The 12,967-nt window shown below is 36.1% G+C and overlaps 1 protein-coding gene across 1 annotated transcript in view; it reads left to right on the forward strand.

The window, feature by feature from the left end:
* The first annotated feature begins 1,521 nt into the window (after window positions 1-1,521).
* LOC105230122 (transmembrane channel-like protein) overlaps window positions 1,522-12,967 on the forward strand; it is a 58,013-nt gene continuing 46,567 nt past the window's right edge. Inside the window, exon 1 of the mRNA XM_049457691.1 lies at window positions 1,522-2,231. Within this exon, the coding sequence (XP_049313648.1) occupies window positions 1,788-2,231 (444 nt within the window). The 5' untranslated portion in view covers window positions 1,522-1,787. The remainder of the gene's footprint in view (window positions 2,232-12,967) is intronic.

The raw sequence follows: 12,967 nt of genomic DNA on the forward strand, positions 1-12,967 counted from the left end.
TCAGTCTCCCTCGTGACAAACTCCGCCTCCTTGTCGCGCTCTAAAAAAGGGACTGCAGGCTCAGAAAGCACTTGTCCAACATGGCGCAAACTGTCGGTTCTGCGACATAGGACAGGAAACCACAGCACACTTAATTCTAGATTGTCCAGCAATTTGCCGAAGCAGGTTTAAGGCCCTTGGTTCCATCTACGTGGACAGGGATCACATCACCTCAGTAGCGCCTAGCAAGCAGATAACTACTGGTTCCTTCATGCCGATAATGCAGCATGCCATACTACATTAGTTCTTTCTGACCTTTTTACTAAAAACTTGACTCTTATCGTTCCGCAATAACCGTATTTCGTTCATTTGGCTCCTTGTGATGTCTTCGCCCGTTACATCTTCAGATAATATACGTCTTTAGTATTGATATCAATCGATCTGGTATTTAATCTTAATGAAGAAAACAACCCTGCTTTATAGATTCATTGGCCGAAATCACTAAGATTTTAAGTAACATTTCATATGCTCGTGGGTTGAGTTCAGAGTCTCATCCAAAGCTTCGTTTTGTGGTTTTGCCAGAGCCTGAGTTGACGAGGCGCACGTTTTGGGCTGTCCCAGCGCTAACACTTAGAAGTGGACATTATGGTTGTGACCTTTGTATACTACGGTCTTCTGTGTGCTGAATACTCTCACTTCTTGGACGTACGTTCTCCAGTCTCCAGTGGAACTGAAAATGTATATCTCGAAGTTTCTCAACAAATTTTGCTCTTTACCGTTATGAGATGGTGATAACTCACACATTGTGAAAACTCATATGAAGGCAAGAGTCGCTAAATTTTCCGACGGGGTCTGTTTTCAAAAAAAAAATTAACTACCCGGAGTATAAAGTTCCTGCACGCGATTTTACTCAAATGCAAACTGAGAAACATATATGTCGGTGCACACATACATATATGCAAGGTAAACACATATACATTTGCATATGAGCCCAAGTACGCTTGTCAGTGAAATTTTTTGTTTACTGTCCCCGCCACTCTGAACGCGGCTGTGTGCTGTGTAAGTGGGTTCGACGCATTTATGCCAAGTTAACGCCTATTTATGACCTCAAACACACCTACCGCGCACATACACACATTTACAAATACATTTTCACAAGCCGAGAGCACGGCGGCCGCCCATTTGGGCGCAATGCGGCTCCACATCATCACTCATTCCCCGAGGTGTCCCGGCTATTGTTTGCATTTCTAAGTGAATGACAATGAATGACTGGGATCAGCGTCAGCGCACACAAAAAACTGCCAGCTAAGCGAAATAAAAATGTGGCGGAAAGTGGCAAAAAATGAAAAGGAGACAAGCGAAATGGCGCAAACATGTTATTGCGCCTCATAAACAACGGCGGAGGCGCGAGCAGCAGTGGGCTTGAACGGTGAGGGAGGACGCAGTAGCAGCCGCGCAGGCGAAGCAACAATTTGTTCACACATATGCGCACACACACTCACACATCTATGCAGAGGCGAATATGCATGTACTTAGACGAAAACAATGGTTGTGACTGGCAAGTGGGGAGGGTAGGCATGGGGATGGTCAGTGACAACAATTCGCTTCACTTGCTTATTTTCCAGTTGGCTGCGGTCTGGTAATTATTATTAGCAACATAGTTCGGTCGTGAATACGGTGCACAACGGACGTGTCCCGAACTGAGTCTCCTTCGCGTACAGGCTCCTCACAGCGGTGAGTCGTTTTGAAGCCATCATCACAAATCAAAGCGCTTAGAAAGCCAGAAAACTATTTAAAGTTCTCACGGAATGCAACAGCCAGCCGAAAGTACCACTAGCGACGGCTTTGCGGGCGCTGCAGCTTCCGCAAGCGCAGCAGTGGCAATCACGAACTCGGAGACAACACAAACATGCTATCCAACAGTCACTAACGCTGCTGTTGCCATCACTACTGCCACAATCGTTGAACCACCAACGACACTTTCATCACAGACTGTTCCTCTAACACTGCCGCCGATCGCCACTGCAGTCAATGCAATGGACATCTTGTCACATGTTGCACCAACACCTGCCGCCGTCGAGATGGTGGCCACAACTTCCACCTCACCACCGCCGCCGTTGCCCGCATTGCAGGCGTTGGGTGAGCGGCGTCGCGTACGTCCAGCAGGCATACTGCGTTTGGATATGAACAAGCCGAGACGTTCATCAGGTGGTTCCGTCGAGTTTCGAGCTCAGCCGCAAATGCTCGGTGAGGTAAGTCAATAGCAACAATTGTCTCAGGCATATTTTATTGTAGTTTTCTTTGCAATTGCGTGAAATTGATTTCTTTTGTAGTTTTGAACTTTTAAATGTGTGCTACATTGGCGTAAAATTGTCTTAACTGTGTCACATATATGTGAATTAAGGAAATTTTTCCCAAAACAAAATTATTTAGAAATTATTGAAGGAAGTATAATAGTGTTTAACCAGTACATTTTTTCAAATCAAATGGTATAAACTGTGGTAGATAGTTTAAGATATACTCATATAAGATATACTATAATACTCACGTCCTTTTCTCCAGAACCGACATCAGACCATTACCACACATACCTGCCAAACAAAGTGAGATAGCAATCAAGTGGCTGTAAGGAATCTTTCGAAATCTTACGAGAACTACAGTGCCATTGAAGTTAACGTTTTTCTTGTTTTATTTAAAATACTATGAAGGAAACCTTATTAGAATTGAAATCGAAAAAGACCAAATTTTCCAACAAAATTTCTCACGTCGAAATATCAGTTTTTTTTAAGCAAGGCACGGATCTAGCAAATTAATTCGCACCGAAATAATATTAACCTTCCTCTTCATAAAACTAAAATACAATAGTTTCGTTAAAGCATTATTTTGAGAAGCCCACTTTGGACGCATAACCAATTTTACAAACTACTAATATTTGAAATAGTGAAAAATCAATTTGTCCTGTTTGACTATTTTCGGGTTGGACCACAAATTCGAGTCTACTGGTCATTTTGATATTGAATTTTAAATAATAGAATATTTCAGCCACTTAAACAACCAACCATTTCGAAAAAAGTAAGGTCCGATAATTCCGACATACCACAATCCGTACCAAACAGTAAATTTTTTGTTGATGCAATTGCGTTTCCTAAACTACGCGAGGACTTGACTTACCCCAATGACGACAATTTTGTTTTTTTGATGAAGCCATTAAGCCAGGAATGGTTCTCATCTGAGAAGCTGTCTTTTCGATGAACGTGAAATTGCATAGTAATCTAGGACAATTTACAAGCTTTGTACCAAAATGAAACGTAATATAATAAAATGGCAAAGCTTATAGAACACACTGACAAAATTTATTTGACACAAATCCATAAATAAACATGGACGACACAAGGTGTCAAAATCATGTCTTTCCTATTGGTAGACGCAGTAGTTATTTTCTTAGTTTACTTAAACACGACTTAACATTAAAATTCAATTCAATTCAGTAACAAAGCTCGATATAACGTACATACTTAATTGCATATTGAAATTCATAGATACCACAATATTTCTTTTTCCAATTTAATTTTTGTTTTACTCTGATCATGGCATGCCAACGGTTCATTTAGAAACGTGCTTATCTCAGGCCTGCTGAGCTGAATACAGAGCACATGGTTAGGTTCCATACCCATAAAGTGGATTAACGAATTTCAAAACTTGTTGTAACATGTTGTCGATTTTTAGAACTTTAGGACGGTCCATTGTTATAATTAGATGTTTCATATAGTCTCATAAAGCAATAAGTTTTAACAAACCAAAAATTTAGCTAGGGGATTCCCAACTTGTCGCCAAGTGTGTAAAACGACGGATCAAACCCAGACTGGTCCATATAAACTGCACACCCAAACCGAATAGATAAACATTTTCTCTTAGATTGCTTCAATATTTTTTATATTCATGTGAAAATTTTTGATCTCCAGAGATATGTCAATAAAAGTCTGTTCCGCAGCTGTTTTTTTAAGATGCAAATTTGCTGATAGACATATATTTAATAAGATAGGTTAGATTTAAAAATTGCATAAAAAGGCATACACATCAAAAAAATTAGAATGAAAATATCCGTACTCAATGAAAGGTATTTAATTTCCACTACCAGCGGTAAGATTTTTAAGAAATGTTATTGAGTTATTAACAAAGTGTGTCATTGGTAGACTAAAGGCCTAAAACTTTTGCTAAAATTACGTCGGATAAAGGTCGTAAAAAATGTGCTTGGCATTCATCAAAAATATAACCATTGGTGACAAGACGTGAGTTTAAACATGTTAGATTGACTCTGTCGAACAATGCAAGCGATGGCTTACTTGTAGTGGCATAGAAGCCTTATGTTAAATTTTATTTTATTTTTGCCATAATATTTTTCGGTATGGCTTAAATGAAAATACCTTATGTACTCTCTATTGACTGATCTGTGAAAGAATTTATTTTGTATTATTCCTTATGCTTAAAATTATTATTTTTTCTGTAACGATGTTTCCGTTTCTGACTGTTTTTTTTTTGCTACTGGTATCAAAGTTCATTCAAAAACAATTGCCTTGGAAGTACAAATTAATATATATAATAATGTAACAACGAAGATAAAGTAATATTGCGCTTGGACATATCAGTACTATAGGGACCTTTATCGGTACTCTGATGTCTTCGTTTTTATTATTTGATAACACTTAGTAAGAAACGAAGCTGTGTTTTCTCTACAAGATGCTATATTCTTCAACTAAGTTTATGCTTTTTCATAGCAACTTTATCCTGGTGAGGACTAATGAATTTCAATACATTCTATGTAGATGCAAAGAACAATTCAGGATTTATTAGCGCGTACAATTTCAAGTGCTCAATTCCTTGATTATTATTGGTACCATATATAGAAAAACGAATTGGTTTACCCACTGTTTTTGGTTTTATTGAGTTTATTTTTTTAATTAAAATAAAAAATTTGCTCTTAAAACAAAAAAATAGTTTACAATTCCTCTTGATGGTCACGAAACGACCTGTTGCCCTGAAATTGTCTCATTCGCTCATGCCGTCAGTGGTATAAAATTTACGAATAAATACAAGTTCTTGTAAGACTATTGCTTCATTCTCTATTGCAATTGATATTCGAACCAAAAGCGAAGCACAACCACACCCACATGCATGGGAATGTATAGCTCGGGTTAATAAAGTGTGGTAGCGCCCTCATTTAACGCGATAAAATCCCACATTTTATGCAGAAAGCCTTACAGGTTTGTGTAGCTGTGTGTATAGAAAGTATAATGTCTATATTTATTCGCGGTATACCATATATGTACATACATATGTATGCGTAATTGAATTTCAATAGCTGGCATGCACATTGAACGAGACTGGAAAGCATTCGTTCTGTTGCATTTCCAATAACGGTACATCGCAATGTCCGCTTATTTTCTATTGATATTAAAAACCAAGCGCAGTTAGCAGACGCAACTCTACGCCGGAGCGGCAGTAACAAAAAGTCAAACTATATGGTGCATACAAATGAAAATTTACGAAATTGTCTATCGCAAATAATTTTTGAAAATTAACGCGAGTTTTGTGCAATGAAAGTAAAACATCTTTGAAACGGAGACCAACAGCGATTTTGAAATGGTAAACAGTTAGTTTAACTAAATGGATATAGTTTTAAATATTAATTAACCGTTATATAATGTTCCTCTCCTAAAGAACTCTTTAATATTTGAAACCATATTGCTTTCTAAGTTTAAACGCGTTGTGAGTGCTAACTTTGTTCAGTAATATTTAAGTTATTATACAATTCGACAATGAAAAGCTTTATATCCAAAAAGAATTTTGACTTAGACACGAATTTCATCCTACCTTATTAATAATAATAGTGAATGGAGTTGTTTCGAGTGCTATCAGCAGCTTAGCTGACTTGTTTTCATTTATGTGGGCTGAGATTCATATTTTTTTTCCAAAGGCCCTCTGAATATTGTCAGTGAAACCGGTAATGCCCGTGACGAAATATCACGACAGTCTTAACAGATAGCTGAAGGCATTAAGGACTATTTTTTAAAGAAATAGAAAACATTGTTTTTCTCATGCTGTGAGTACTCAATTCTGGCACTGGATGTTAGGTAGGTTAGACTAGAGCTATGAGACACCTTTTAACTTTGATACTTTATTCTGAGAGTAAATCAAACGGAATAATAATTTTGTCTTCAAGCACAATAAAAACATTTATTTTAGTATCCAAAAAAGTTTATATTAATATTTCGATACAAAATGGCGGCTAAGGGTTCCATATTCGAAATGATCTTTTTTCAAGATGGGCTCTTCTCGTAATGATGATTCTAGAAACTCATGCTACAAAATGAAAAAAAAAAAATTATAGTAATCTACGTAATATTAGTTTTACGCCCTTTTTTTTATTTCGCCGACCTGTAGAAATATAAACTCAATTTTAGGCCGAAAAAATTATCATAAATTGTTTATAACAAAATATTGTACTGAAAACAAAAAAAACAATTAGTTATATGTGGCTTACTAAATGAGGTTACGGTAATCCAGCTGTTAAAATTTTAAGTGGACATGTTTGGAACCTCCCAGAACCGTCGTAACCAGTGCTTCGGGAAAAGTCCGTGTAAAAATTTACGCTTGCCAAATTCGTTCAATTGATCTTGGTGGCCAATCGTGAAATTATCTGCTCACCGGAGTGTTCCTACCGGCATGGTGTTTGAAGAAATATGGACCACTGATTTCACTGGTCTACAAACCGCACCAAGTCGTTGTTTTTTCTGGATGAAATGGCAGGACTTGAATCTCTTCAGGTTATTCTTTGTCCAAAATGCGGCAATCTTGCATGCTTACATACCTATTAAGCCAGAAATGGGCTTCATCGCGGAACAAATTTTGGCACAAAAACGTTGGATCTTCTTTGAACTTTTCAGGAGCCCGTAGAGCGATGCGATGTCACGTGCTAAGGTCGTGCGGCTTCAGTTCTTGCACAAACTGTATAATGTACGCTTTCAATTTAAGATCTCGACGTAAAATGTGCCAAGTCGGTCCATACATCAGTCCGAGTTGCTGCGAACGGCGCCAAATCGACTCTTCACGGTCTTCGTGTAGCTATGGCTGCTATACTATATCTTCATTACGCACTGGATGTGGTTTATTCTGTCGAATATTATCCAATAATGAATGTTGGGTCTTAGGATGGGTGATGGTGTTGCGAATAAGTTGAGCGAAGAGCGCGAAATTCATTCTTTACCGAACGTGGATTTTTGTAATAAATTTGGACGAATTGTAAATGTTGTTCAGGCTGAACAAAAAAAATATTGACACGACTCACGCAGATCTGTCAAAAAAAGCGATTGAAAAAAGTACTTCTACTTGGATCAATCGTTTGAACTAATATCAATGAATATTAAAGCTTAAATTATGGATGATTGGATTTTATTCCTTAAGGAATTACCGTAATTTTCTTTAAAATACTTTGATAATGAGAGAGAAACAAATCTACATTTTCAAGTTATTTCAATTCATTTTTATACAAAAGAGACGAGGCCTGTGGGGTTTTTGCGGTGTCAGTGTTCTGATTACGAATTTGAATTGAAAAATTTTCTATCAGTAAATGATGGATGATCCCTTACCTAAACCACTAGAAATAATTAAGATAAATAAATAAGTTTTAACTATCATTTTCGGTCATCTGCTTGGAAACCCATAGGTACTCACATTTCCTGCGAAGCAAGTAATTGACTAGAGTAAATATTAACCGTCTCAATAAATTTGCGATAGGTTCAGAATGCTTTGTTGATTTATGAGGATATTTGTAGTCAACACTGGGGAGCTTTAAGTATCATAAAGAACGGTCATTTTTAGCTGTTCAGCTAGGTAGTTGGAAGTGCAGCCTCCCCGGGCTCAATCTGCGCTAAATGCGACATTTTGATGCACTATACTAAGACCTCTGTGTTCTGGCTATCTCATTTCATCGCTTCGTCGAAATCATTTGGTGATCTCGAGGGGGTTCGCGATAGAGCTGAAGGTTCACAGAGGTAGTGAAACACTTTTTCTTTATTCCCTATTAGTTTGCAACAGCGACAAAAATGTTTATATAGCAGATCTATTTTTAGCACTCGTTCTCCAAAAGGCAAATGCCTCATTATAGTAGCTTTAAGGCTATATATACCATCTTTTTCTGGTCCCATTTAATAAGTCTTAAGTTCTTGTTTTGTCATCTTTATTCCACATTTGCTTCGTTATCATGCATTTTGTTAAGGATTTCCACCTGTTGTGTTCTATTTATGAAAATTGTGTACAAAACTCTCTCCGACGTGCATAGCTAACTCGTCTGCTTTTCTTAGCCGAAAATGTGCCTGTGATCAAAAATTCAGACTATCAACAAGTGGAGTTCATCTGCCAGTGAGCTTAAAGCCTTCCCGAAATTGTTGACTACTGTGGTATTAATATTTGGCGACGATAAGGCCAGCACTGTTGCCTGCCTATATGTGTATATATGTAGTTTCTTTCTGTATTCTTTCATAGTTATCAGTGGAGTGTCGGAATTCTCCACGCTTAGTACTTTCACTTGAAAGCTATTAATTTAGTTTAGTAAACGCATAAAGAGAGAGAGAGAGAGTGATATCCAGATTTTGGGATCCTTTGTGGTTCTTGAATATCTTAACCAAATATAACCCAGGCTTTAAAAAAATATGAGGCAGTTTGTATTTGTTAGCGTTAAAGAAATAGTGAACTCTCATTATGTGTTACGCAGACTTAGTTTTCTTTTCCAAAAAGTTCTTTTGTGACGCCCATAATATTGTTATAATATTTCACGTTCACACCGTGCTTTTTATGCACTACTAATGTCTAAATTTCGTATGAATTTTTATCTCTCACATTTAACGTAATGTTCGTATACAGACTTAGTACACACTTAGTTACCTAAATATGACTCACCGACTCACAACGAGCAAGTTACCGGTGAATTTTTTGATTGTCCTCGCTCTACACATTTAAATCATGTTTATTTTGGTAATATTATATTTATGCATACATGTGCGAGTAATTGTATTCATTAGCTTCCCTGTCATTCTTCCATTTCCCTCTCCCAGTTCCACTCGCCGCACACCTTCTTCGCACGCACCACAAGCAGGCACGTGTAAGCCATTGTGGGTGAGAATAATGAATGTTTCGCGACGGTTTCGCCAATGACATATCCAACTGCGGCATTTCCGCTATGCACACACATACAAACACGCATATGAATACGTTCATTCATTGTTGACTTCGCTTCTACTGATTACTTTGCCGCATTGAAGTTCAAAAAACACAGAAAATTTGAGCGAAAAAAGAACAAAAATCGTTAGCAAAAAATCACGCATGCAAATGACACCCACAAGCGTAAAAACACGGTACACGTGCTCTCTCACAGAGTGAGTGTGGTCATGCTACACCAACTTCAGCGCGAAGGGCATCAAATTGTAAAGGGAAACTGAGCAAAAAATTCAAGTTTTTGCCTCACAATGGCCGTAGTTCGCCTAAGTGGGAAGGTCAATGTGCAAAAAATTGCGGAGGAAGAACTCGCAAATGCGCTCAAATTCACAATGCAAAAAGGATGAAGTTTATTTTCGCTCTCGAAAATGTGGAAAGAAACAGAAAAACTCGGTTTTTAATTAAGCATGGGTAGATGATTTTTTTTCGGAAGAATGGAGAGACTTACATATGTACATATGTACTAAACATCTGGAAAATTATTGTCACACTCATTCATCATATCATTCATAAGTTCCTAAGTTTGATAAAACAATACGCTCTTGTACCTTCAGAAATTATTTCTATATAATATCTACATAGATTAAAAATGCAGAGAGGCAATGAGCTCAGCGATGAGATCCATTTCTGGCCCGATAGCTATGTAAACAATCAAAATTGCCGCATTTGAGACGAAGAATGACTTGAAGAGATTCAAGAGCTGTCTTTCAGAAAAAACAACAAATTGGAGTGGTTTGTGGGCCAGTGCAATCATCAAAAATGATACCCGTTTGAAGATAACCGTTAATGGCGACCGTTACCGCGCTGTGATAACTGACGATTTGTTGCCTGAAATTGAAGCTCTTGATGTCGGCGACATTTGATTTCAACAAGACAGCGCCAGTTCTCACACATCGCATCAGTCAATAGATTTATTGAGAGAACACTTCGTTGAGCAGATAATTTCACATTTTGGGGGGTCGATTGGCCAGCAGGATCGTGTGATATACCACCGTTAGACTTTTTCCTGCGGGGATATATGTATAAAGCCTAAACTCTATGTGGGCAATTCCCCTTCGATTGAAAGCATTACGCTTGTTACCAGTCGAAATGCTCGAACGGGTCATTAAAAATTGAACTCAACGGATGATGGATGCCAAAGAATGCGCTTTCGAATGATATTAAACATTATTGGTTTCAGTTTCTGTGTTTTTTTCTTTAAAAAGTAGATTACATCTAAAGGAGGTATACATTTATAAGGGTGAAATGCTCAAATATGCCACATTTGATATTTAATGGTGACCTATGAGGATACTAAGATAACGCAAAAACAAAAGCATAGCCAGAAACAAAGTTAGGAAAAATAATATGGCAAATTTGTTCCACCCTAATATGAAAATGTAAATTTTTTTTGCCTTGGACACATTTATTCGTTATTTTCTTAGCACTAGTGACGTTATCGTGTTCCTTTTTATCTGTTCTTCGTATGTAGTACACCTCTTATGCTGGCAAGAGACACAGGTTACACATTTCTGGTAGCAACGCAGCTGACTAGAATTGAAGTGTGTACTGCGTTAGACTTTCTGGCCACACCTTGTTAAATTAACTATGCCGGCTTTAAGCTTGTATAAAAAGAAGTATTTCCATGGAGAAGATTAATTTTAAATTCACGAAATGAAAGACGAAGGCGGGACATGTGTAGAAAATTCAACAAAATAAAATTTCAAGAAGGCTCGAGTGTTTTTTGGAATAAGCTTGCTAGTGGTAGGCAGATGGTGTGGACTTATTTGCAAAAATAAGCTGATATAATTAGCATGACAAAATTAAAAAATTTGCAGAAAACAGCTTAGACACTCATTTCGGGTAATTATGCATTTTTTATTTCGGGGCAGGGTTGCCAAATAACCAAAAAGTAGTTAGCAGAAATAATTATTTAGGCAATTATAAGGATTTTAAATTTTCTAGTCTTTTTAGCTAAATATACCTGTAGCTAACTTTATTTCAGAAATATTTTAAAACAGAGTTGCCAATTTTTTAAAAGATAAAAAAAATTGTATTTTATTTATACAGTAATTTTGCATATTCTGCTGATATAGATGAAAATTTGAGAAACTCAACTATGAGAAATATTTTTAAAAGTTTCTAAAAGTAGCCATTAAATAGAGATGCCACCCTCTGTACCTTCTGTGTACACTAAAGGGATTCTTTATCTTAAGTAGTGATATTTTTTATTCAGATTAAAGGATGAAAATTCGAAAACATAAATGTTTATAATAGTCATAAAAAATCAAGTTGCCACCTTTTTTAAAAAATTATAAAAAAATTATATTTTATTTATATCGAAATATTACATATTCAGCTAATACAGATGAAAATTTGACAACATTAACTCTGAAAAATATTTTTAAGAGTAGCCATTAAATGATGTTGCCACACTTTGAAGTGTACACTAAAAGTTAACTTTAATTTAAGTAGTGATGTTCTTTATTCGGCTTAAAAAATAACAATTTGTAAACATAAATGTTTATAGTAGTCAAAAAATAGAGTTGCCACCTTTTTTAAATACATACTAAAAGAAATATTTAATTGATTTAAGTGAAGACATATTTTATACAGCTGAAAGGATAAAAATTTTAAAACATAAATGTCTCAGGCTGTTATAGAATATTAGAATAATAAAATAGAGTTGCCACCTTTTCAAATACACAAAAATTAATTGATCAATTTTTTTACTTAAGTAGTGACAAATTTCTTACAGCTAAAAAGATTAAAATTTTAAATATAAATATCTATAACAGACATAACATAGAGTTGCCACCTTTTCAAATTTACTATAAACAAAAACGATTATTTAATTTAAATAGAGGAATGTTTAATTTAATTTTTTTTAATATAAAATTTGAGAAGATATTATTATGATAATTTTTTAAGGGTTGCCATCGATTTTTGAAATGAAAATTAATAAAAAATTAAACACTAAACCGCAAATTAATATTTGGTAACTGGAAAATATGAAGCAAAAAAACAAAAATATTTATTTTTCTCGCATTTTGGGTTGTTCTAAGCATATAAGAGTTACCAGTCGTACAAAATTTCATGAAGAATACGCAATTTCAAGAAAAACTGAAGGTTTCAATAAAAAGACACTAAAATAAATGAGACAAGAGGAAATGACAATGAATCAAAAATATATATACTTCCCTCATATTTTAGTTTAACAGTATTAGTAGAAAATTGGGTTACCACTCAACAAAAATGTCTTTAGGAGTCTAAAATGTTAAGACCAAAATAAGTTTTCAATGTAAAGAAATTATTTGCGACAAGAATCCTAACTTCCTTAAACGAATTTCACTTGTAATAATTTCACTCTTGAAAACTTGTTTGGAGTTGCCAAAGGCCAAAATTGTAAATCCATTTAATCAAACTGTATCCAATTAATACGTTTCTAATTGAACTTAACCCTTGCTAGCACATCGAAAGACACCATGGTCCACCCTAATATACACATTAATAAACTGAAATGACTTTTTCACAACTAGCCGTTGGCCCTCTATACACACTTGTAAAAAAATGTAAGTAAAAATGTGCCATAAAGCCACTCAAATGACACAGTGTTAGTGGCTGTTTGGTTGGCAGCTGTGGCCAACAAGTTATGCCACACTCTAGCACATACTGGCACGCACTCCTGCCATCCAGTGCAAGAATGCAAAGAATACCCGTTGGCTTAGCCGTTGGCCGG

The sequence above is a fragment of the Bactrocera dorsalis genome, chromosome 5 (assembly GCF_023373825.1).
Source record: "Bactrocera dorsalis isolate Fly_Bdor chromosome 5, ASM2337382v1, whole genome shotgun sequence".
Taxonomy (NCBI): Eukaryota; Metazoa; Arthropoda; class Insecta; order Diptera; family Tephritidae; genus Bactrocera; species Bactrocera dorsalis.